Source organism: Monodon monoceros, unplaced genomic scaffold (genome assembly GCF_005190385.1).
Source record: "Monodon monoceros isolate NGI ecotype Baffin Bay Population unplaced genomic scaffold, NGI_Narwhal_1 Super_Scaffold_11, whole genome shotgun sequence".
Taxonomy (NCBI): Eukaryota; Metazoa; Chordata; class Mammalia; order Artiodactyla; family Monodontidae; genus Monodon; species Monodon monoceros.
The window spans coordinates 960,918-985,520 of NW_021703767.1; the positions used below are offsets into that span (position 1 = coordinate 960,918).

The following is a 24,603-nucleotide window of genomic DNA, read 5'->3' on the forward strand; positions in this document are numbered from 1 at the left end:
CGGGGCGCGGGGGGGGGGGGCGCGTCTCTGTCCAGGTCCGTTCCCGGAGGCCTCCAGCACAACCCCGAGCTGTGATCAGTATGACCAGAGCCAGGCGCTGCGGGGGTAGGCGCCAGGGGTGCGCGAGGAGTTCGGGAGGGGCTCCGGAGGGTGCGGCCGGGCTTTTGGACGCACGGGGAGTAGCCCGCGCTGGGCGGCCAGGGGCGCGTGATCGGGGGCGGCGACGCGATGGGCTGGGGTGGGGACTGAGCCCCGAGTCCCGGGGCGCGGGGCGTGCGCGCGGGGCTGCTGCGCCCGTCCCGCGGGGACCTCGGGTGCCACGGTGGGGCGCGTGTCAGAGACCGTGCAACTGCTGTCCGCGGTGACGTGCGGCGGGGGCGGGACCAGGTGCGCCCCCTCCCCCAGCCTCCCGGAAGCGAGCCGCCGCGAGGCATTGTGGGCAGTGTGGTCCCTTCTAGCGCCAAGCAGCGGAGGCCGCGAGCGCGCAGGTAGTGGGGTTCCCCTGTCTGCAGGAGCTCCGGGGGCGAGGACCGGGGGCTGCGGGAGGAGCGCGGGGCTGCACGCGCTCCGAGTGTCGGGGTGGACGGGGGCCGGTGGCTCTGGGGCCCGGGGAGAGCACAGGGCGCATGGGCCCCTGGTGCCGGGCTGGGCGCGGGGGCGCTGGCGCTGAGTGAAGGGGCGGTGAGTCCCACGTGCAGCCTCGCCCCATGTGGGAACCCAGGCGCACGCTCCAAGCGTCTGTCACCTTCGGTCTCCGCGCGGGCCTGTGGAGAAGCCCCCGGTGCGCTTCTGGTCTCCAGCCAAACCACTGTCGTTTCCTGCGCCTGGAGTCTGTAATTGTGAACAACTTCCCCTTGGAACACTTCCTGGCGCGGTTGGAGCCCAGCGCTGGAGACTGTCCAGAGCAGTGGGACGCTCTACACGTCTACGGGAGGAAAGCTATCCCCCGGGTCCTATCCGAAACACTTGTCCTGAGTGTCCAGGTGTCCGCCAGGCACACACGTGTGTTCGTGGGGTTCCTCGCCACGTGGGGATCCCCGGCCGCAGGTCTCAGATTACAGGCTGGAATCGGGGCCAGCTCGGAACTCCGGAATGCATGCAGAAGCAGCCGTCTCCCAGGCTGCCCACAGTGCGGGAGCCGGAGTCCTCGGAGCTCCCTGCTGGGGGCCCAGCCTCGCTAGGGGAGAACCTTGCTCCGCGTCCGCCCTTTCCTCTGCACCCCCATCCCAGGCTCCAGTACAGGTGGCCTTTCCTCCCGGGGGCCCTGCTGCTCCCGGGATGGGGCCAAGCAGCTCCCCGTGACCCTGCGGTCCAGCCATGGGCCCATGAGCTGGCAGCCCTCCACTCGTTTTGGAAGCTTTGGGCAGCGCGTCCGGTGGTGCGGAGCCAAGTGTGGGAGACTGTGGGAGGGACGCACCTTCCAAAGTGGGCCCCGCCTGGTGTGGCGGGTGTCCCTGTAGTTCGGATCAGTGCCACCGCTCACGGCCCCGGGTGGTGGTCCCGCAGCGGCCACAGTGCCGGCTCCTTGAGGCCTGGCCCTCCTCTCTTCAGTGAGGCCTGTAGGGGCGTTTCCGCCTGTGACTGGTGACAGAGGTCGGCGCTGCCTCGCGGCCCCCTCCCTGCAGTTCTGCCCTGGGTGCCCCTGCAGGGGCCCCCTCACCGTGGGGAGCCAGGGGTGCTGGTGAAGGGCAGGCCCAGGACTGTGCCCCCCACAAGAAGTTGGAGGAGGGCCTTATGTGGGTGGAAGGGACAGATTTTAAAGCAACGCTCAGGAAAAAAGTCAAGCAGGAATGAAAGTGGCCATTTCTGAAGGGAGCCCCGCGGGTCTGGTACCTTCTGTGTTCCTTGGCATCCTCACTGCTGTGTCTGCTCCCCTGGCACGGGGCAGGGGGAGGCTGGCTCCAGGGTTCACTGGGCCGCCACGGGGCGGTAGAGGTTTCCTAGGATAGGCAGCTGCCTTTGTCTGGGGTGGCATCTTCACTCAAGTCCTTGGAGAGCGGGTCCCTGGCACCCGGGTTGAGTGAGAAGCACAGAGGTAGTTTGAGTCCCTCTTTCTGGCGCGTGTAATGGCCCTTCCCAGCCCCGGTGAGAAGGCTGCCTTCCTTCGGCCACCCCTGCTGGGTGGCAGGCCTGAGGCTCAGGGGCTCCTTGAGCAGATGTTTTCGGAGACAGCAGGTAGAAGGCTCCCCGTGCAGCCTGGGAGACCCGCCAGCCAATGGGCTGCAGCCCAGAGGCGAGACCGTGTGCATGTGAGCCCAAGGTGAGCCCTTGGCCCTTTGCTTCCTGTGATCCAAGAGCAGAGGAGGCCTGGGTTTCTCCCTGCTCGCTGGGGGAGGCCCCTCCTTCCTTCCAGCTGTCCTGTAACTCAGGAGGAAGGTGAGGGACTCCAGCACTGAGCACAGCGTCCCCAGATTGTAGGGGTGGGGCTGGGAGGGAGGGGACGCAGCTCGTGGGACACTCCCTGAGACCCCATGTAAACCCTGTCCTTCAGCCCTGCTCCCCAGGTGTCAGCAGACACTGCCCCCTACCCCTAACCCCCCCCCCCCGCCACAGCTCCCTGGCCATTGCAGGGTGTGGACCCTTGCATGTCCTTGCTTCTGGGGGTGGCGGTGGTCCACCACAGTGTTCTGACCCTGGAGGACTCCTGGGACCCTCAGGGCTGGGCCCCGGGGCCCTGGGGCCCATCTGCGTGTCGGTGGAGGCAGGATTGCGGTGTTGGCCTGAAATGCTGGAGGCGGAGCTCTTATCCGTGACCAGCTGGGAATCCCGAGGCAGCAGCTCCCTGCGTGCTCACCTGTTTGGGCGTGTCTGGGGGCCGTGTCAGGGTGCAGAGTCCTGGAGTGTGTCCGAGACCTTCAGACACACTTGTGACAAGCTCTCACTGCAGTCTCAGAAGCACCGCCTTGGGGTTTCAGAAGCCATGGGAGTCCAGGAAGTAGAAAGAAGAAGCTGGTGAGCTTGCGGGGTTCTGGTATCTGAGACTTCCGCCCCGGGATTCGGGGACGCCAGGTAGGGAAGCCTGTGTCGTCTCTTTGAGAGCAGGGGCCCCTGGGGGACAGGGAGGGTGGGGCGCGCTCCTGGGGACCCTGGGCTTTGTAAATTCTCGGCTGCTCGCCCCACACTGGGTGTTTGTCTGGCGGACAGTGTGCATTTCTCTGGCGCCCAGGGGGCAGCGCCCTGGGAGTGGGAGAGTGAACTTGGGGGACTCCTGGGGCTGGAGTGGGGGGCCGTGTGTGCACCCCCTGCCCCAAACATCAGAGTCTTTCTGCTGGAGCCATTTGGCCTGTGTGCTCTTGGGGGACCACACCTCCCAGGGGGAGGGGTGCCGGGGGAGGGGCCGGGTTCCAGCCCCCGTCCTAGCTGGTGTTTCGCCTGGCCCTTGAGAACATTGGGACCTAGGACCCTGTAACTCCTGGGCCACTGTTGCCTCCCTCACCCGTACCCTGCCCCTCATTGTAGCTTCACAAACAAACCTGCCAGCCGCAGCTTCTTCAGGGGTTTACTGCTGTCACACAGCAGCCCCCCATTTTCCCTCAGTCTCAGAAATAAACACAGGAGGAAATAAGAACAGCCGGGCTCTGACTGTCATAGTTCCCCTTGCTGAGCAAGGGCCAGGCCTGTGTTGAAATCGTGGTACTGGGGTGAAGTCTTACTCTGCCCTCGGTGGCCCCTGGGGGTTCTCTGCCCCCATCCCCGACCCTGGACTGTGGTCTGGTGTGTGCCTGGCCCGGCAGGTCCTCCTCCTGCCACGTCCTCTGGGCCATCGCGGGCGCGACTGCTTCTCCTCTGGGCCTGGCACTTGGACACGCCTGGTGCTGGGACACAGTGAGGATCAGGCCGTCAGACCTTGCGGGGGAGGTGCACGCAGCCCAGCACTCGCACGTGAGATGAGCCCAGTGTCCCCGGGGACCTGGATCTTAAATTGCATTTAGTTTTCATTACTTAACATTTATGGGCCCCACATGGTTGGCAGCCACCCTGTGGGAGCTGCAGCCCTGGAGCCCCCAGAAGTGGTGACAGTGTGGCCTGGCTGGGCCTGGCTCCTGGGTCGTCACAAGCTCCAGGTTGGAGCACGGGGCTGGGACTGGGGCTGGGGCTGAGGCCTCTCCACCTTGTGAGGTTGAGCCCGATTGAATGACAGGGGGAGGAGCCCTTTGCAGCCAAGTTTCCGGGGGTGGGAGATGGCTGCGGGCTGTCTGCTGAGCTGCCCTGACTCTGGCTCTCCTTCCCAGGTACAGAGTCCCCTTCGGTCTCCTGCAGGGCCATCGGGGACCTGGGCAGCATGGCCCTCTCCGGCCCGGAGGTGGAGAAGCAGGTGCCGGCGGAGCCCAGGCCGGGCCGCAAGCTGCAGTCCTGGTGGAGCCTGGTGTTCTGCCTCTGCTTCTACGGCTTCATGGCCCAGATGCGACCCGGGGAGAGCTTCATCACGCCTTACCTCCTGGGCCCCGACAAGAACTTCACACAGAAGCAGGCACGTGGGTGCGCGTGTGGGCGGGACGGGCCGGAGTGCGGGGGCTGCTCGGGCTGCGGGCGCTGGCGGCTACCAGGTCCCCGCTGTTAGAGGGATGGCGGGTCCGGCAGAGGGGTCCATGCCTGCCGTGGGCCTCTGAGGGGAGAGCGCAAGGGGGCCCCCGCCCGCCCGCTGGGCCCTTGCTTCCAGCAGAGGCCTGTTTGCCCAAAGGGATTACGGAAGGAATTTGCCTTTTGCTCAGAACAAGGACAAAGGATCTCATTGGAACCTGACTAATAAGCTTATACCCGATGGGAGTTTCTGGGGTCAAACGTGTAGTAGAAGCAGCAACAGGCAGTGTCCCTCCCTGTTTCTGTCTCCATAAAATAAAACAAATCCAAAGGGCTCAGAGGCCATTGGTTGATGAAGCTCACGGTCAGGGCTGTGGTCACCACACCTGCTCGTCCTGCCTGAGGACCGCCCGCCACCCCAGAACCTGGCCCCGGCCCGCCAGCCCTGTCTGTCCCCTCCAGGGTGGCCACCGGCCTCCACACCCCCTGTCGCTGGCCCCCGTTGGCTCCCACCTGGATTTCCCACTTGATTTCTTCAGGGAGCCCCTCCCTCTCCCTGGCCCAGAGCTCGGCCCCAACCCCTCACCGACCCCAGAATTAAGTCACATGGAGTCGCTGTGCAGATGAACCCCGCCCCCTCAAAGTAGTCCTCTTGGAAAATGGACACACCAGTGTGCCCGGGCCGCGTGCACAGGCTCAAAGCTGTGTGTGTGTGATTGTGTCTGACCGCACGGCCAGCACTGCAGCCAGAGGGGTCACTTCCCAGGTGAGTCCGGGGTGGGGGCTTGCCTCCCTCGAGCAGCCGGTCTGGCACATCCCTCTCTCACTGATTGGCCAGTTCCCTGGACACCACTGTGTTCTGCAAGGGGCTGTCTTCCACTGCGGAGATGACGTAGGAGTGAGTGGGAAGCTCCGTGAAAATAACAAGAAGGAAAACCTGTCATGAACTCCCCCCACCTGCCCTCTTAGCTCACACAGTAACTGATTAAACAGTAGGTTGCAGAAATTAAGCCACCCCCCAGGCCTTGGACGTGACCAGAGGATGGCAGAGGCCCGTCTGGGAAGAGCCCAGTGGGTCTGTGGCCGTCCCACACAGATTCGGGCTGCTGCCGCCCAACTTGCATTCAGGACCTCAAACCTCAAACAGAGGGCCTGCCCGCCCCTGCCCCAGGGGTCTCCGGGGTCTCCAGCTCGTCCCTGGGGGAAACGCTGCTGCCGGTGGCCTCCTGCTGTGACCCCCTGAGCGTGAGGCTGCTGCCGGCTCCTCGGGCCAGCACCCGCGAGGCGCTGTTGAGTTCCTGCCCATCTGATAGATGGGAGAGCTTGCTGCTGGGTTTGCATTTCCTCAACGTCTGCCGCGGTCCCGTGTTCCTGGCTGTCCCCGGAGCGAGGCCTCGGCCGGTCTCCCCCTCCCTGCAGGCGTCTGCCTTCCTATGCCTGGCGGGCTCCACCGCCTGTGGGCAGCGGCTTCTCCTGTCTGCGCTGGCCGCCTCCCCGCTTGCCGTGTCCGTTTATGCCGCAGCTTCGCCTTCGAATTCTGCCGGATTTTCCTTCCGGTTTGTGCTGAGTGTTTCCCCGCGTGCCGCCGCCCCCGGTTCGTGGAGCACCTCCGGGAGGGTCCGAGCTTTGCTTTGCGCCTTTGGGCCTGTGATTCCTCTGCATCTGAGCTGCCTGGGTTGGGTCAGGCCCCCACCCCCTCCATGACGACCCCTGCCCTTCACATCATGACCCCTGCTGTGTGAAGGGCGCTTCACACAGCAGTCCTTCCAAGCCCATGGCTGACCCTGCCGTGCTGGCGGGATCCTCTGTGACGGCCCCTGTCCTGTCCTCCCTCCCCATCAGGCAGGACTCGGCGCCCCTCTGGGTGCTGCCAGGTGTTGACTCTAGGGGCTGCTCCTCTTGGAATTCAGGTCCCCTCTGGCCTGGCCCTGCCCTGCTCCCCGGGTCCTGCCGGTCCTCAGGGCCCCCGGCGCCCCGTCCTGGTCCTGGCTGCTGTGGGGCCCCAGCCAGGCCTCCTGACTTCAGAGCAGCTGCTGCCCTGAAGCCACCTGGGTCATGACCTGGGCCCAGCTCCCACGTCCTGCCCATCAGCCTGGACCCGGCCCGTCCAAATCGAGGTGTTGGGAACGTGGCCCAGCGATGCTGGACCGAGGCCAGTAGGAGGCCGTCCTCGTGCCAGCTGCCCCAGGGACTTTGTGGGTGCCCGTGCTCCCAGCGTTTCACAGGTGTGACACAGGTCAGCCTCTCACCTGGCCTGTGTGCTTGCCCAGCCTGAGAAGTGTGGGCAGCGGCAGCAGGAGGGAAAGACCAGCTGGTCTCCCTCGGCTCTGACCCCGTGGCCCTTGCAGCTGTGCAAGCTGTCTGCCAAGAGGTTTCGTCAGCTAGCTGAGGGATGGTTTGACGTTCCAGGAATTTTCCGTAAACAAGGCTCTGACCCCTCTGGGACCAGCGTTGGTTGCGCATCCTGCCCCGGGGACGGACTTGCACCAATGCCGTCTTGGACTGTCCTGGGGCATTAGTGCTCAGTGTTTGGGGGACCACAGCCTTTGGGGTCAGCCATGGCTTCTGGTGGGCATGTGGTGCAGGAGGCCACCGGGCAGGGGAGCCCTGGAGGTGGTGGGTGTGCGTGCCAGCCCGGGGTCCTGGGCACACACTGGGAAGCGCTGCCCTGGGGCTGGCTGGTCAGGTGGCACATCCTGGGTGGACAGATTCGAGGGCTGCAGAAACCCGCAGGTGAGCCGGCCGCTAAGCAGTGGGCTTGGCTGGGCCCCACGTGCTGGCCTGGGCTCGGCCCCGGGTCCTCGGCAGCGTCTGTGAAGTGGGCCTCGGTGCCTGCTGGCCTTGCAGGGCTGAGGGCCCCCTGGGCTGGTGCAGGGATCGCCCCATGGTGTTAGCAGGTGGTCAGGCCTGAGTCAAGGTTAGCGCCCTGAGTCAGGTAGGACCCAAGGGAGGCCAAAGGCTCTGAGAGCCCAGCAGGGCCCGAGGCTCACCTGGTGCTGAGCTGGCTGATCTGAGCCATGGCCGGGCCCTGGGCAGCGTCAGGTGGAATCCCTGGGTGGGGCTCTCAGTCGGAGCCCCTGGGAGGTGTCAGATGGGGTCTGGTGCAACTCCTATGAGGGGCCATCTGCTGAAAACCCACCTGGGGCCTCAGGAGAGGCTCTGAGCACAGGGTGCCTCTCGTGTCCATCCCCCAGGAAGGGGCCAAGGCCAGGGACCTGGGCCTCTCGTGAGCTGGGACCTCTTGCTGGGGGCTGGGCCCAGGTGGGTCCAGGATGGCCCTTCCTGGGCGGCCAGGGGCACAGCTGGCTGTCATCCCAAGTGGGTCTGTGGCCCTGGCCTCTGCCCTGTGTGCCCAGCAGGGAGGGTCCTACTGGGCCAGCCCTCTTTGAGTGGAGAGCTGAGTGGCCGAGGCTGCGGGCGGCTCCCTTGGTGGAGCCGGGAGTCCTGGGTCCCATGGACGCATCCCCCTAGTCCTGCCTGGCAAAGGGGGGTTGAGGGCCCGGTCCTCTCCTGCATCCCCTGTGCCCTGGGACCGAGTGGGACCGGCCACTGAAGGCCTTCCTTGGCGGCCAGCATGAGTGTAGATTGGTCACAGCTCTGTTTTCTGTATCGGTAGACTTAAGGTGAAATCCTATCATGTTTTCATTTCGTTAGAAACAAGCCTGGATCAGCATGGCTTAGCATGTACTTACTGATTATTTTCAGCGTACTTACCAGCTCTCTGCGTGTGTCAGCACCGAGCTACTGTCTGAGAGGCACGCCTGTGGGAGATGGGGTCAGGGTAGAGCACGGTCGGGGGTCGGGCTGTGCTTTGCTCCATTTCCCTGGCTGCCCTGGACAGTCTTAACGGGCTGCACGTTTTTGGAGGACGGCGCTCCCCACGTAGTCCTGGTGGGGCGCCGCGCTAAAGGGGTGTGTGGGGTCCGGGTGGGGCTCCCAGGCACCCGGCCAAGCCCGGTAGATGTGATGGGCGCCGGGCGCTCCCGAGGCTCGGGGTCACACGCCTGCCGTCCCGCAGGTCACCAACGAGATCACGCCCGTGCTGTCCTACTCCTACCTGGCAGTGCTGGTGCCCATCTTCCTGCTGACCGACTACCTGCGCTACAAGCCGGTGCTTCTGCTGCAGGGCCTGAGCTACGTGTCCGTGTGGCTTCTGCTGCTCTTCGGCTCGTCCGTGCTGCACATGCAGTTCATGGAGTTCTTCTTCAGCATCACCATGGCGGCCCGCATCGCCTACTCCTCCTACATCTTCTCGCTGGTGCCCTCCGCCTGCTACCAGCGCATGGCCGGCTACTCGCGGGCCTCCGTTCTGCTGGGCGTCTTCACCAGCTCCGTGCTGGGCCAGCTGCTGGTCACGATGGGCAGGGTCCCCTTCTCCACGCTCAACTACATCTCGCTGGCTTTCCTCACCTTCAGTCTGGTCCTCACGCTCTTCCTGAAGCGCCCCGAGCGCAGCCTCTTCTTCAACCGCGGAGCGCCCGTGAGTGCCGGGGCCTCGCCCTCCGAGCTGGACCGGATGAACCTGGGTCAAGGGCAGCCCACGGGTGGGAAGCTGGGCCGGCTGCCGGCCTCCTGGCGGGACTCGGTGCTCGCGTACATGCTCCGCGAGCTGGGCCGCACCACGCGGCTGCCGCAGCTGCGCCTCTGGTCCCTCTGGTGGGTCTTCAACTCCGCCGGCTACTACCTGATCGTCTACTACGTGCACATCCTGTGGAACGTGGTCAACCCCACCACGGACACCACGAGGGTCTACAATGGCGGGGCGGACGCCGCCTCCACTCTGCTCGGTACGCCCCGCCTGCCTCACCCAGACAGCGGTGACCCGTGAGGCCGAGGACGGCGCTGACGCGTCTTGTCTCCCCAGGTGCCATCACCTCCTTTGCCGCCGGCTTCGTGAAGATCCGCTGGGCACTGTGGGCTGAGCTGATCATCGCGGTGGTGACGGTGCTGCAGGCCGGGCTGGTCTTCCTCATGTACAGGACCAGCAGCATCTGGCTGTGCTACTTGGCCTTCGTGCTCTTCCGTGGCTCCTACCAGTTCCTGGTGCCCATCGCCACGTGAGTCGGGCTGGTGCGGGGTGGCCATGTGGGACTGCTGGCAGGAGAGCCCCGAAAGACTGCAGCCGAGGGTGGGCAGCTGGAGGGTCGTGTGCTGTGTGTGTCGAGAGGCCTCCTTCCAGAAGGTTCCATGGGTAGCTGCAGGGGTATGTGCCAGGCAGCGTGGAGCAGGTGTGCTGGCACGTCACTCACATCAGGAGGCACGTGAGCCCTGGGTGCCTTTAGCCAGGGCCCCGCTCATCCACAGCGTGCCCCGTCCTGGCCACCGGGATCGCAGGGCTGGGTAAGGAGCCATGTGGGCATCCCCTTTGCTCCCCTCTTGAGCCACGGTGTCCACAGGGACCGGACCTCGGGAAGTCCTTTCTTCCAGCCTCCTGGCCCTGCTGTCCCATCCTGGGCCATTCCTGTCCCCTCCCACTCCTGCTGCTGGGCACAGCGGCCCACAGCCCAAGAGTGACTGGGTGACCCAGCTTGCCTTCTGCCCGGGGGAGCCCTTCCCCTGACGCCCCTGTGTTCCTCACACTCCTGGGGATGCTCCAGCACTGGCCCGGGGACATCCCGGGAGCTGCCTGCCGACCACCCGTGCCTTCCAGAACCTTCCTCAGCCCGCATCTCGCTGGCTTCTGACACCCTCGTACACCCTTTGAATTGGACCTCTCACGAAGCTGCACACGTACACCATGTGTTCACCCCAGACACGTGCTCACACCGTACGTGTTCACACCGTAACATGCCCTCGTGCCACACACAGCACACATGCTCAGGACACCTACTTACACCTCCTGCACCTGGCAGGTGGCCTGTCATTGTCTCCAGCTGTTTGGCCCTAGCTCCCCTCCGAGCCCCATCTCCCTGGGGGCACCTCCCTCCCCACTTGGACTGTCCACTCCGGTCACGCCCAGCGAGATCTGTCCCTGCCTGGTGTTGAGCTCAGACCGTGTCCTCAAACTCCTGACCCTCTGCAGCCGTCGCCCCGCAGTGTGGTGGCCTGATTCCCCTGAGCCGTCTCATAGGAGCGCCCAGCACCCAGCGTCCCTCTCCTGCCCTGGGCTGCGTCCTTCCTTTCCTCCCCGTCAGGGTCAGTGCTGCCCAGACACCCCGACTACCCTGGCCCTGCTCTCTTGATTTCTGCTCCTAATGCCCCCCTGCCCGCGTGGCCATGGCTGTGGCCTGGACTCCGTGCACACTGGACGCTGTGTCCTCCTCTCCTGACACTCAGCCTGGAAATGTCCCACCTGTCCCGTCACTGTCAGCGTTTCGGAACGGGCGCCAGGGCCGTGGGTGTCTTTCCCTCCCTTTCCTTCTCCCAGGACCACTTAGTGTCTCACGTGTTCTTGTTAACTGTAAAAGCCATAGATGTTCGTGGCAAAAAGATCCGATACGATGCAGAAAAGGTCAAATGTGAGGCAGAAAGGCGTGAAGGAGACAGCAGACCTCCTCAGACCCCAGCCCCCGTGGCTGACGTGGGTATTGGGCTGCCTGGAGCAAGCCGGGGTCACTCTGCACCCCTGCCCCTCGTAACCGCGTGGCTCCATGTCACAGGGCATTGTCATCGGTCCTCCTGGTGATAAGGCCCCTGTCTCCGATATCTTCCCGTGACAGACAACATGGGAGCCACCCCCTCTCACCTACATTTTTCTTCCCAAATTCTGATAATGGCCTCAGGTGGGTCCTGGAAGGGAGCCGGCCAGGTCAGAGGGCACGTGCTTTGGAAGGGGGTTTCAGAGATGTCGCAGACGCTGTCCAGGCAGGCACACAGCCCCTGCGGGTGGTGGAGGGCGGCCTGCGGGCCAGTTGCCTTTCCCTGATGTCCTGCCCAGTTTATACCCGTGGCTTCTTTTTCTGCTGGGATTTCTTTTTTCCTGATGATCTGCAGTGCGCTTACCTCTACCACATGTGACGGGAGCCTGTTATTATGTGTTGCCGTGTTACCGTTTGCTTTAATCCGACTCTCGGAGTTCGCGCAGCACTACCTGAGTCAGTTGTGTGTGTGGTGTGGCGTTCTGCCCGCGCCTGCGGGACCTGGCCCAGCGCCCGCTTCCCGGGAGTTAACCTGCCGTCGGGGACCTTTGATCCACCGGCTGTCTTCTCTTAGTTAGTGCGCCGTTTGTCACGTGACTGCTCATCCTTGCACTTCGTGTACTGCCCCCTCCCCCTGAGCCCCCAGCAGAAGCTCCTCGGTCATTCTCTGTAAAGGCTTCGTGGGTATTTTTGTTCATTTATTCTTCAGAACTGACACTTCTTGATCAGTTTTTTCTGTTTTTTTTAAAGGCACTTTGGGGCTTTTAATTGGAAGTATGTTCAAATGTTAATTTCTCTGCCGGGCACCGCAGGCTCTGAGCGTATTAATTCCTCTTGCCTTCTTTATTTGTTTTACGGTTCTTTCTATAATTTACTGAATCATTTAACGACAAAGGACTTTAATCCCGGAATTTTCCTCGTACTCTGTCCGTGCAGTGCCCCATCTGTTAATGCCCGGCTCTCATGAGGCTGATTTTCTGGGAACCCTGTAGTGATTATGACTTACTCTGTCCTGGAGTTACCAGGAGACTTCAAGCATCTCCCGAGGTTGCCTTCTGCACCTGGTTTTGCACTCGCTTTGTGAGTCGTTGCAGGAGGACGTGCCAGGTCAGGACGCAACCCCAGAGCAGTAGGCAGCCTGGGCACTGGGCGGGTCTCGCCTATGCCCTGCGGCTGTTCCCGGTGGCCCGGGAGTGCTGCCCCGCACCTGGGCCGTCTGCGCCTGTGCGTGCACCTCGCTCCCAGCAGGGTCTGACCTCGCCGCTTCCCCGTTAAGTTTTCAGATCGCGTCTTCTCTTTCTCAAGAGCTCCGCGCCCTTGTCTTCGGAGTCAACACGTTCCTCGCCACTGTCCTCAAGACCATCATCACCCTCGTTGTCTCCGACAAGCGGGGCCTGGGCCTCCCGGTCCGCTCTCAGGTGAGCCCCCGTTTTGGGCTCACTTCCTTGAGGAGGGAAGGCTCTGGGGCGTGTCCTGGCCAGGCCTCCTCGTGGCCACGCAGCCAGTGGTGTTGCCTGTCCCGGGACCCAGACCACAGACCCGCTGAGGGTGGGGCGTCTCCATCCAGACCCCCTGGACTGAGCGGGAGCAGGGAGGGAAGGGTCAGAGGGCCAGGTGGCAGGGGCCACAGTCCGGCCTGTGCGGCTCCCTGCCAGGGCTGAGTTTGGGGCTGTAAGTGCCGCCCGCATCTGGGCAGTGCGGTGGGCATGCGCGGTCGAGTGCGGCGAGACCTCTGGGGCCTCCAAGGCTGGCCTGGGTGCAGGTGGCTCTGGAGGCACTCTCACCGGCCCTGGGCGCCCCCTGCAATGGCTGAGGTTCCCGGAGGGACAGAGGCGTGGCCGAGCATCCCCTGTGCCCTCGTTCAGGTCCCTGCCTGTGACGGGTCCTGGCTCACGTGGCAGCAGTCTGTCTCCTCTGTGGAGGGTGTGCCCTCGTTCAGGTCCCTGCCTGTGACGGGTCCTGGCTCACGTGGCAGCCGTCTGTCTCCTCTGTGGGGGACAGCAGGGAGTGGAGCTCGTGGGGTTGACGTTGGCGCCTGCTGGCCCCTTTCCCGGCCCCTCCCTCCATCCAGTCCTAGGCGGGTCCTCGGTCTTCCAAGAACTTGAGAATTCCTCTTCGCTGTGAGACTGGGGGCCACTCGGGCATGTGACTCCCAGTGGCCTCACCCAGGGCAGGACCAGTCTTGAGTGAGCTGGAATTAGCCAGAGGATGGTCCCGTGGGAGGGATTGTCACCGGGCTCCCCTGGGGATCGTGCCCCACCCTCTGCCTGTGGGACGCAGCCTCCATCTGCTGGGAGCCCAGACCTCCCTGGAGCTTGTTCGGCTCCGTGGAGAAGTCCCAGCCCTCCGTCCGAGGTGCCTTGGTGATCCCAAAGCTGGCCAGGAAGGAAGTCCCAGGCATGAGAGACCCTCTTGTTCAGAAACTGGCTGTCTGGATGGGGTTTGGACATCCATTTTGGTGAAGGACATCAGAGCCTCTGGTCCTTTGTGTCCACATGGACAGGCAGGTCTTGGCCCTTGGTCACCAGTGGGGCCCTCCAGGGACACTGCCCCATCTACCCCAGGCTGAACACTGGGGACTGTGGCTGAGCAGGGTGGCCAGGCTGGACTCAGGTCCACAGGGGCATGTGCCACTGCACCTACGGGGTGGGTGGGAGGGGTTGTCCGGAGAGCACGAGGCCTGTCGTCCAGAGGTGGCGGGGCTGGGGCCTCCTTCACCGGGGACCCTCCAGGGGAGGCCTCTCCCCCAGAGCGGTGGCCTCGCAGGGGAGCATGTTGTCCCCTTGCCTTTCCATGGGGCCTTGCCTGGCAGCCGTCCAGCTGGCCTGGGAGGGGCCCCAGTACCTGGGGGAGCCTCTCCGTCCCTGGAGCCCTGGGTGTCCCAGCTCTGGGCAGTGGGGCTTCCGAGGGCCCAAGGCGGGGGGCAGGGGCTGGGCCTTCCTCGCCTGACCTGGCCCCAGCCCCTTCCACGTGACAGGTTCTGGCCACGCTGGGTCAAGCTGACGACAATATATTGATTTTTCTCCTGCTGGATTAATTTCCTGGTTAAAAGGTAACTCTAGAGGTTGGTTCGTAGCTAGAAATCCTGGTGGCGTCCAGAAGGAACATCGCCCTGGCTCGTCCTACTCACCTTCCCTGCACGTGGTGTTCTGGGTGCCCCCTCCCTCCGTCCCGGGTGGCGAGAGTGGGGCAGAGCCGGTGGTGGGAACCAGCACGGAACAGGCAGGGAGCTGGCCTGGGCTGGCTGGTCTTTTAAGTTGAACTCTACTTCTGGGTCACCACACACTCACCTGTGGGGTAACAGGTGATGCAAAGACTCACGTACCTGGTGTGGGCCCAGCCTCCCCACCGATCACGTCCTGCAGTTCTGCGGTGCGGGCACTCTCGGGATACGGACCGTGCACAGTCGAGACGGGAGTATCCCTCCCTGCCCCCTGCGGCCACGCCAGGCCCCCACGCTGCCTCCTCCCTGACCCCTGGCCACCACAGTCTGCCCCCCATTTCTATAGCGTTGTCATCGCGAGAGTGGGACCCTGCAGCTGTGAGTCGGGATTGCCTTCCCCACTCAGCCCAAGTCCTGGAGATGCGTGGCTACTTCACTCCGATCCTTTGCTACATGGGGCTCCGCGGTGGCTGGACCACGGCTCATTTACCCACTCACCGCCAAGAGCCCTGGCTTTATCCAGTTGGGGGCTGCTCTAAACATTTGTTTATAGCTTTTTGTGTGAACGCAGTTTTCCATTTCTCTGGATAAATGCCCTGAAGTACAGTTGTTGAGTCACGTGGTGGCTGCCAGACTGTTTTCCACGGTCGCTGCACCATTTAACATTCCCACTGGACTGCCTGAGGGATCCGGGTTCCCCACATTCTCATCAGCGTTCAGTGTGGCCACCGTTTCTGTTCGGCCATTCCGAGCCATGTGGAGGGCTGGTGGTCCCTGTGGTTCCATTTGCATTTTCCCTGGTGGCTGTGACGCTCTTCTCCCCACGTGCAGCTGCCATCTGTACATCCCCTTTGGTGAAGTGTTTCTTCACTTTTCTGCCCATTTCCTAATTGGCTCCTTTGGTTTTTTTTTTGCGGTACGCGGGCCTCTCACTGTTGTGGCCTCTCCCGTTGCAGAGCACAGGCTCCGGACGCGCAGGCTCAGAGGCCATGGCTCACGGGCCCAGCCGCTCCGCGGCATGTGGGATCTTCCCGGACCGGGGCACGAACCCGTGTCCCCTGCATCGGCAGGCGGACTCTCAACCACTGCGCCACCAGGGAAGCCCCTCCTTTGTTTTTTCACTTGAGTTTTGAGAATGTCTGTGTATTCTAGGTAGTAGTCCTTTGTTGGATGTGTGCTTTGCAAAGGCTTCTCCCTGCTCGTAGCTCACCATCTTATCTTCCTAATAGGGTTGTTTGTAACATAAGTTTTTAATTTTGATGAGGTCTGATTTATTCATTTGTCCTTTTGTGGATCTTAGTTTTGGTGTCACATATAATAACTCTTTGGCCCTGGGTCCCAAAGATTTTCCCCAACATCTAAGTCTGTGACCTGTTTTGAGTTAATTTTTGTGTAAGGTGTGAAGCTTACAACATTTCATTCCTTTGTCTGTGGATGTCTGGTTGCTCTAGCACCATTTGTTGAAAAGACTGCATTGCTTTCCACCACTTGCGTGAGTCTGTTTCTGGGCTCTCTGCTCTGTTGAGCTATGTGCCTACCCTCCCTCCACCACCACACTGTCTTGCTTGTGTAGCTAGGTGGTAAGTTTTTGAAATTTGGTACACCGATTCCTCCAACTTTGAAATTAAAAAAAAAAAATTATTTTAGCTATAATAGTTTCTTTGCCTTTCCCTATAAATTTTAGAGTAATCATGTGTATATCTACAAAAATTTTTGCTGGGCTTTTCTAGGAATTGCATTAAGCCTGTTTATCAATATTGGGAGAATTGACATCTTCTACTATGTAGACTCTTCCAACCTGTGAACATGGTATGTCTCTCCATTTACTTAGAACTTTGATTTCTTTCAGCATTTTGTAGTTTTCAACATGCAAGTACTGTAGTGCTGTGCATGTTTTGTTAGATTTATTCCTAAGAATTTCATTTTTTTTTGAGCAATTGTAAATGATACTGTATTTATAGCTTTGGTGTCTGCATTAATCTTCTAGGGCTGCCATAACAAAATATCACAGGCTGGGTAGTTTATGCAGCAGAAATTTATTCTCTCACAGTCTGGAGGCTGGAAGTCTGAGATCAAGGTGTCAGCAGGTTTGGTTTCTCCTGAGGCCTCTCTCCTCAGCATGCAGACGGCCGTCTTCTCCTTGTGTCCCCATGTGGTCTTTTCCTCGGTGCGTGTGCACTCCTGGTGTCTCTCTCTTATAAGGAGTCCTACTGGATTAGGGTCCCACCCTCATGACCTCATTTAACCTTAATCATTCCTGAAAGGCCCCATCTCTAAATACAGTCACAGTGGGGCTTGGGGCTTCAACAAATGAATTTGGAGGGACGCAGTTCAGCTCATCACAGTGCCCAGGTGTTCACTGCTAGTACAGGCAGACCTCATTTTATTGCACTCCACTTTATTGTGCCTCACAGATACTGACTTTTTTACAAGTTGAAGGTTTGTGGCAACCCTGCATTGGTCAGATGACAGCATTTTTTAGCAATAAAGTATTTTTATTAAGGTGTGCACACTGTTGTTTTTAGACATAATGCTATTGCACACTTAGTAGACTATAGTATAGCATAAACATAATTATTATATGCCCTGGGAAACCAAAAAATTTGTGTGACTTGCTTTATTGCAATATTTACTTTATTGCGGTGGTTTGGAACTGAACAATATCTCTGAGGTCTGCCTGTATAAGAAATACACTGATGTTTGTGAGTTAACCTTGTATAGTCTTGCTGAGGTCACTTATTAGTTCTGGGAGGTTTTTATTTTAATGTTTTTTATCTATTTTTCTTGCCTTACTGTTACTGGCTAGAACTTTTGTCCTTATTATTTCCTTCTTTCTACTTGCTTTGGATTTATTTTGCTCATCTTTCTCTAGGTTCTTTAGATGGGAGCTTAGATAAATCGTATGAGAATTCTTCTTTTCTAATATTTCCATTTATTGCTATACATTTCCTTCTCAGCCTGCTTTAGCTACACCCCACAGATTTTGATATGTTGTATTTTCTTTTTCATTCATTTCTATGTATTTCTATCTCCTTTCATACTTTCTAGTTGACCTATGATTATTTCAAAGTGTGTTGTTTATTTTCCAAGTGTTTTGATATTTTCCTGTTATCTTTCTGTTATTGGTTCCTATTTTGATTATGTTCTATTGTGATCAGAGAACACAATCTGTATTATTTCAATTCTTATAATTTGTTGAGGTTTGTTTTAAGGGCCAGGACATGCCCTATCTTGTTATAAGCTCCATGTACACTTGAAAAGAATGTGAATTCTGCTGTTTTGGGGTGGAGTGTTCCATAAATATCAATAAGGTCCTATAGTCGATGGTGGTATTGCTTTCTTCTCTATGCTTATGGATTTTTTTGTCTGGCCTATTGTTGAGAAGGGGTGTTGAGGTTTCCATTTATAATAGTGACTTTGTCTATTTCTCCTTTCAATTCTGTCGTGTTTTTGCTTCATGTTTTTGCAGCTTTCTGTTGCATACACATACACTGGATGGTGGATTGAGCCTTTTATCATTATCATTATGTAATGTTCTTCTCTGCCTGTGGTCATTTTCTTTTCTCTGAAGTCTACTTTACCTGATATTAATATAGCCATTCTGCTTTCCTTTGGTTAATGTTTACATGACATATTATCTTCCATCCTTTTACTTTTAACTTGACTATATTGTTATACCTGAGTTTCTTGTAGATAGCTTATGGTTGTCGTCATGTTTTTTTAATCCACTCTGCCAATATCTGTCTATAATTGGTTTATTTAGACCATTTATGTTTAGTGTAATTGTTGATGTATTAGTCCTTATGTCTGCCATTTCAGTTTTTGTTTTCTTTTTATTCTCTCTGCCTTTTGTTTCTGTTTTCTTTTTTTGTGCCTTCTCATAGATTACTTACAGATTCTTCAGAATTTCATTTTGGTTTATCTGTTGTATTTTTGAGTGTATCTCTCATGGTAACTTTTTTGATGGTTGCTTTGTGTATTAAATGGCCAGTTGTAGTGAAGTATTGAAATCTCACCTCCTTTAGGTCACTTTTCTCTCTACTGCTTAAGTACAAGTGTCTTACTTATTTCTTCTGTATACCATTAGAGCCACCTAAGATAGGATAATAAGTTTTGCTCCAGCTGTCAAACATTTAGGAAACTGAAGAGAAGGAAAGTCTATTTACCCACAATTTCGATCACTGTGTTCTTTCTCCTTCTTGATGTTCCAGGTTTCTTATCATTTACTTTCTGTTTAGAGAACCCCCTTTAAGCATTCTTTTAAGGCAGGTCTGCCGGTGACAAATTGTTTTTAGTTTTTCTTTATCTGAGAATGTCTTGATTTATTTTTCATTCCTGAATTTTTCAGTATGAGAAAAATTTGTCATATCCTTGTGGCCTTCCTGGTTTCTGATGAAAAATCCACTGTTGTTCTAATTATTTTTCCCTTAAGGTGTCATTTTTTTTTTTCGGGCTGCTTTCAAGATTTTTCCTTTTTGTTTAGCTTTCAAAAATTTGAATATGGTGTGTGTTGGTCTGATTTGGGGGTGTTGTCTTGTTTGGGGTTCTCTCAGCTTCTTGAATCCATAGGTTTATGTCCCTTGCCAAACTTGGGAAGTTTTCCCAGTCATTATTTCCTCAAGTACTTTTTCAGCCCTTCTTTTTCTTTCTTCTTATTTTACACCCATGACACAGTGTTACATTTTGTCCCCTGGAGAATGAGGCTCTGCTTTTTTCCCCCATCTGTTTTCTCTTTGTTGTTCAGATTTGGTGATTTCTATTGTTCCATCTTCCAGTTCACTGATTCTTTTCTCTGTGCCCTCTATTCTGTTGTTGAGACCATTTGCTGAGTATTTATTTTGGTTATTATATTTTTCAATTGTAGCTTTTCTTCTTTATCTCTTCTGTTTCTTTTCTGAGACTTTTTGCGTTTGTCTCAAGCATGTTTGTTATTGCTTGATGAAGCATTTTTACGGTGACTACTTTAAGATCCTTCTCAGATAACTGTAACATCTCTGTCATCTTGGTGTGGGTGTCTGCTGATTGTATTTCATTCATTTAGAGATCTGTGTGGTTGTAAGTATGCTGAGTGATGTTTTTTAATGAAACCTGTACACTTTGGCTATAATATTTTGAGACTCTGGCTCTCATTTAATCCTTCTGTTTTAGCTAGCTTCTCCTGACACCAGCCTAGCGGAGGACTAGGGGCATGCACCTCGTTATAGCCAGGTGGGGTGGGATTCTAGGCTCCCCACTCAGCCCTCCTCATGCTGAGGGGTGGGGTGGGGCTTCTCCTTACTGCTGGGCAAGGAAGGGAGTGCCAGCTCCCCACATGGCCTGCAGTGGTCAGGAGGGCCATGGTTGCCTCATTACTGCTCCCCACGTGGCCTCCAGTGACACTGGTGGGGGAGGAGCATTCTCACTGCGGCTGGGTGGGGTAAAAGTCCTGACTCTTCAGGGAGGGGAGGCACCACCTGGGGGGAGTGAAAGTGCAGGCTTTCCATGTGGTCCCTATGGGGGTGGACATTCCAGCTTCCCACTGGGCCCTGACCAACACCACCCGATGGGGGTGGGGGGTATACAGCCTGGGTCATGAGGGTGGGGTCTGGCTGGAGGAGCGGGGCTCCCACTCATCAGGGTCCTGTCCTGCTGGGCGGGTGGGGGCCCCTCTCCTGCTCCTTTGGGCGCAGCAGCTTTTGTTGAGTGTTTTTTTCTGTTTCCTGGTATTTCTGGTTTGTGGGCTTCTTTGGTTCCTTTAAAAATACTTGCAGCAGAAAGAAAAGAAGCCCAGGGAGCACATTGCCGTGGTGCTCCTTGGATTCCAAGGCCCCAGCTAGTCTGCCCCCATCCACTTTTCAGAGGCACCTTCTGTGTGTCGTCTGTGCAGTGTCCAGGGTTCTAATCGTACTTGCGAGGAACAGGCAAGTCACGCCAGCTCCATCCTCCCGGAAGCCAAGTCCCCAACGTTTCATTGCCTGGTTTTGCTTCTGAAAATGAGCTTTCCCAGAAGGGCTGAGCACGCAGTGCTGAGGGGTTCTCGGGGAGGCCACTCGGGGCAGCTGAGCCCCGGGGCCGTGGGCGGGACTCACGCTCGTCTGGCCCACACGCGAATGAGACCACCCTGGACCCCCTGCCCCCTGCGGTCTGAGAATCGGGGGAGTTTCCCGTGTGCTGGGCACTCCTCCCTGTGCATCACCGCTGTGCAGCTTCACTGGTCCCGGGGTCCAGGGCTGCACTGCCCTGGGGCCACGGGGGCTGCGGGGGCCGGGAGACCTGGGCGGCCTGTTCTCCTCCACCAGCCTCCGCCTGCACAGGTGCCCTCCGTGAGGACTTGGCCCCAGAGCCAAGTGCACATTTGCTGTCACACAAGGTGATCAAAGTGCTACGGGGCAGATGGCGGAGGCGCAGAAGTGCTGGGTTTGCAAAAGCTCTGCTGGATGGGTGGAGGCTGGGCCCTGCTCCGGCCTCCACGACCCCTGGGTGCCCCCGCCCGCCTCACCTGCACCCTCTCTGTTCCAGTTCCTCATCTACTTTGTGTACTTCCTGGTGCTGTTTGTCGCCTATGTGCTTGCGGCCTTGCTGACGGGCCTGCGCCACTTCCGACAGGGCCGCCGCCAGCCCCCGCCACCGGCCCGGGAGCTGACGAGTCCGATGCAGGAGCCGGACGCGCAGGACGGGCTCGCCCCAGAGGACGGCGTGCGAGCCATGGGGGAGCAGAGGCAGCAGCCCGAGGCCAAGGCCTGACCCTGCGCGACCTGCTCTCCCGGCTGGTGGGCGGCCAGGTTCCTGACACCAGACGCAGCGGGCCTGGGCCTTGACCTCAGAGCTGACACGTCCCCAGCAGCTGCCTGTCTTCTGGGTGTCAGCAGCCAGGTTCCGGCATCGTCCACATCGTCAGATGGTGGCACCGGTGACTGACAGGCCCCCGGTGCTCTGTCGCTGAGACCCAAGCCTCGGGGGCCTCCAGCCTCCATGAGGGGTCCTCGGCTCACCCCGAGCGGGGCACTCCTCAGCCCTGCTTCACGCCCTGGCTGTGACCCGCGGCCTGCTGGGGACGCTCAGGCAGCTGCCTGGCCATTGGGGGCTGCTTTGCTGTCCCTGCCTACACGTGGCCGGTGCGGGGGGTCCACGTGCACGCCAGACCTCCCTGCTTTCACCCCCTCGTCCCGGGGAAATGGCAAGGTGGTCCTAGACGCGAGCCCAGGGGACCCGGTGCCCACGGGGTGACCCGGGCCCTGGGGGTGGGGGCCATGTTCCTGAGCCTGTGGCTGAACTGTGACGTCTGCAGTTGTCCAGGTACTTTCGTTGTAAACGATGCTCTGTTCCTTGTTTTGGAAAAAAAAACCTGACAAAAATGAGGACCCTGTTCTGGCTTGTTTCTGGGGGAGAAGTGGGGCGCTGGGGGTGGCGGTTCCGTCGGGTGGAAGCCCGGGAGCACCGGCTCCTCCGTTCTGGGCTTCGCCCCAGGTCCTCTCTGCCCTGCGATCCCGAGCTGGGTGGATGCTGACCCGCTCCCGGTGGTGGGGGCCGCTCACGCGCCAGCCCCCGGGGGACTTGCCCACGTCACCCGGGCACTGCCACCGGACCCGAGAGCCGGTCGTGCTTCCTCTGACACGTGACACCACCCGCTTGGCCCCAGGCACGTGAAGCAGACGCACAGCCCGAGTGAGGGGACCCCTGACTCCACGCATCCATCCGGTCGAGAGGGTCTCAGCCCTGCCCCCCAGCAGGTGAGGACCCAACCCCGTCCTGAGCTGAACCCGTCCCCTCCCATGGCCTCCGGCCCTCACCCAGGGTCTTCGGGAAAGGCCGCTGCTGTGAGTTCAGAGCAGGACGCTTGGTGGAGGAGGGGCCGGAGCTGGCTGCCCCCTGGGACCCCCGAGGTCGGGTTGGGTGAGCAGGGGTCTCGGGGCACCCTGAGGGTCAAGGAAGAGGCTGTACACGCAGCTTGACTCAACTCACGGCCGTTGGTGTGGGTCAGATAGGTCAGGTGGTCCCCAGGCGCCTCCACACGAGACACCACAGCCGACCCCAGGGCGCTGCTGGGAAGGGGCAGCACCCCCTCCCTGCTCAGGGAGCTGGCGGGGCTTGATGGGTGGAGGAGGCTCGCCTCTGGCTACTGACCCAGGAGTCAGGGCTCTGCTCGGTGCCTCCCGTGAGCACGACCCAGCGCCCTGGTCTCCTGCCTCCGCCTGCTCCCCCTGCAGCCTCCCCACAGGTGCTGGTCCCCCCACTCGGCCTCTGCCACCCCCGGTCCCGAGCCCCTGGGGCACCACTGAGCCCCTGCCCTGTGCAGTGTGCACGGCCCCTCGGGCTCAGACATCTGCCGCAGCTGTGGGGGGCACGGGGGCCGGGGCCGGACCACCTACCCGGCTCCGAAGAGCTTGTGAGGCTGCTGGCCACTGCCAGGGAGACCCTGAGAGAGAAGAAAGGTGTGGGGCGCCTGTGGCATCCGTGGACAGCCGTGTACATCCATGTGTATCTGTATCTACATCCGTGTACATCTGTGTACACCCGTGTGTATCTCACAGCCACGTATATCCACTCACATCTGTGTGCCTCTGCGTTTATCCATGTACACCCATGCACAGATGTGTGTATCTGCACACGTGTCTACCCATGTACGCCAGCACACACCCATGGTGGCCCTCCATATGCGGGCATTCCACATCCAAGGATTCAACCAACTGTGGATTGAAAATATTTTTTCCTAAATTCCAGAAAGTTTCAAAAAGCAAAACTTGAATTGGCCATGTGCCAGCCACTATTTACATGGAATTTACATTGTATTTACAACTGTTTATGTAGCATTTTTCTTGTGTTAGGTATGATAAGTAACCTGAGATAAATTAAAGCATACAGGAGGATGTGCATAGGTTGTGTGCAAGGGTCCTGAATACCCGCAGGTTTGGTATCTGAGGGGGTCCTGGAACCAACCCCCCGCGGGTAGAGAAGGACGACCATGCATCTGGGAACCCACGTGTGTTCACGTGCATCCGTGTACATCTGCACACCTGTGTCCTGTGCACACCTGTGTGTATCCGTATACCTCTGCGTATACCTGTGCACACCTGTGCTCCTTTAGCAGGATTGGCCACCTGGGCCGTCCAGAACAGAGACTCCCGAGGACTCGTGACAGTGAAAGCTGCTTGCAAACCAAGTGTCCGTGTAAATGGTCATTTTTATTTGGCGCCTGTTTGGAAACCACAGACACAGTTCACAGGACCAGCCCCTGCGGTTTACAGTCACAGCGCCTGGACAGCAGACCCTGGGGCAGCTGGGCTGTGGGCCACCCCGCCAGCTCCCCTGGAGATGCCCGTGCGCACCCGCAAATGTCCCCTTCACTCCTCCCACAGGGAGGGCAATGACGTGGGTTTGCCCCAAGACGTGCTGCTACAGACAGTGGTGAGCAGGGTCCAAGCACGCGTGGCCCGCCTGTGAACACGGCCCAGCCCTATCCTGGGCCGGCCCAGCCCCTCCATGCAGCCTCGCCCATCCCGGGGCTCAGCTGGGCAGCCTGTGGGCTCTGTCCTGGCGGGGGGCACGTGTGGCCTTTTGCCTCCGAGGGCTTCTGCCTCTCTGTCCTGCAAAGGTGAACCCAGGGCCTTGGTGCCAAGCTCAGGAGGAGGCAGGTCTGACCCAGGACTTGAGGCAGCTTGAGTCTGGGCTCAGTTGGGTCCCCAGACATGCTGCTGGGCAGAGCTGGTCAGGCATTGGAGTCAGGGAAGGAGTGCCCGGTGTGAGGTCTGGGCCCAGGGACCCGGTGCTGGTTTATGGACCCCAAAAAGCTCTCCCAGTACAGTCCGGGCCGGGCCAGGCTCTGTGCCGGTGGGACCTCAGGGGACACGGGAAGCCAGAGTGGGACACAGAGGACCACAGACAGGCCCACGTGGTGGGGCTGGCCGTACACAGCAGCACCAGGAGCCCCGGGGGTGTGCGGGAGGGGCGGGGGGGGGGGGCTTGAGCTTGGAACCTTGCACCCAGGGGAGTTGCTGCCAGAGACTGAGAGGAGGTGGTCTCCCCTGGCACCGCGCGTGGCCCAAGAGTGGGCCGGCCAGCTCGAGAGAGGGCAGGAGGGAGGCCCCAGTGCCTCGTCGCGGCTGCCCTGCAGACAGGCCTGGCATTGGCGCCACAGGGCTTTCTGGGCAGGAAACAGAGCCACTAGCACCTGCCCGGGCGGTTGGGGGCCCCACTCGGCACCCGGGAGGCCTCTCCCCAGGCCTCTCCTCTTGCCTAAATGGGCCAGGTCCACCCCCTGGTCTGATTCGGGCCAGGAGGGCAGCACAGGCACCGAGGCTCTGGGGGAGAGGCGGGTGGGGGGAGAGTCTGGGCACCAGGCTGTCGTAAACTTTTTAAAAAATA

At 59.2% G+C, this 24,603-nt stretch overlaps 1 protein-coding gene across 14 annotated transcripts; it reads left to right on the plus strand.

Moving 5' to 3' along the window:
- The first annotated feature begins 425 nt into the window (after positions 1 to 425).
- On the plus strand, positions 426 to 21,077 carry SLC19A1 (solute carrier family 19 member 1). Of its 14 annotated transcripts, none has more exons than XM_029214738.1 (7): positions 438 to 488; positions 2,916 to 3,009; positions 4,233 to 4,471; positions 8,540 to 9,308; positions 9,386 to 9,578; positions 12,376 to 12,517; positions 20,761 to 21,039. In XM_029214738.1, exons 3-7 carry the CDS (start codon positions 4,283 to 4,285, stop codon positions 20,983 to 20,985), a joined length of 1,518 nt encoding a protein of 505 aa, XP_029070571.1. In that variant the 5' UTR covers positions 438 to 488; positions 2,916 to 3,009; positions 4,233 to 4,282; the 3' UTR covers positions 20,986 to 21,039. The 14 variants fall into 14 exon arrangements, 9 of the variants coding, with proteins under 9 accessions (XP_029070573.1, XP_029070571.1, XP_029070575.1 ...); XR_003792372.1 differs by lacking the exon at positions 438 to 488 and adding an exon at positions 15,993 to 16,071 and having other exon boundaries at positions 2,764 to 3,009; positions 20,848 to 20,928; XR_003792371.1 differs by lacking the exon at positions 438 to 488 and adding an exon at positions 15,993 to 16,071 and having other exon boundaries at positions 2,764 to 3,009; positions 20,761 to 20,899.
- The last annotated feature ends 3,526 nt before the right edge of the window (positions 21,078 to 24,603 follow it).

What these genes read in the sequence shown, in the direction of transcription:
- SLC19A1 (XM_029214740.1), top strand. Translation starts at nt 4,283, where the DNA reads ATGGCCCTCTCCGGCCCGGAGGTGGAGAAGCAGGTGCCGGCGGAGCCC. An exon ending in AGAACTTCACACAGAAGCAG is followed by an intron (nt 4,472 to 8,539) that starts GCACGTGGGTGC and finishes GCCGTCCCGCAG; the next exon opens with GTCACCAACGAGATCACGCC. An exon ending in GCCTCCCGGTCCGCTCTCAG is followed by an intron (nt 12,518 to 20,760) that starts GTGAGCCCCCGT and finishes TCTCTGTTCCAG; the next exon opens with TTCCTCATCTACTTTGTGTA.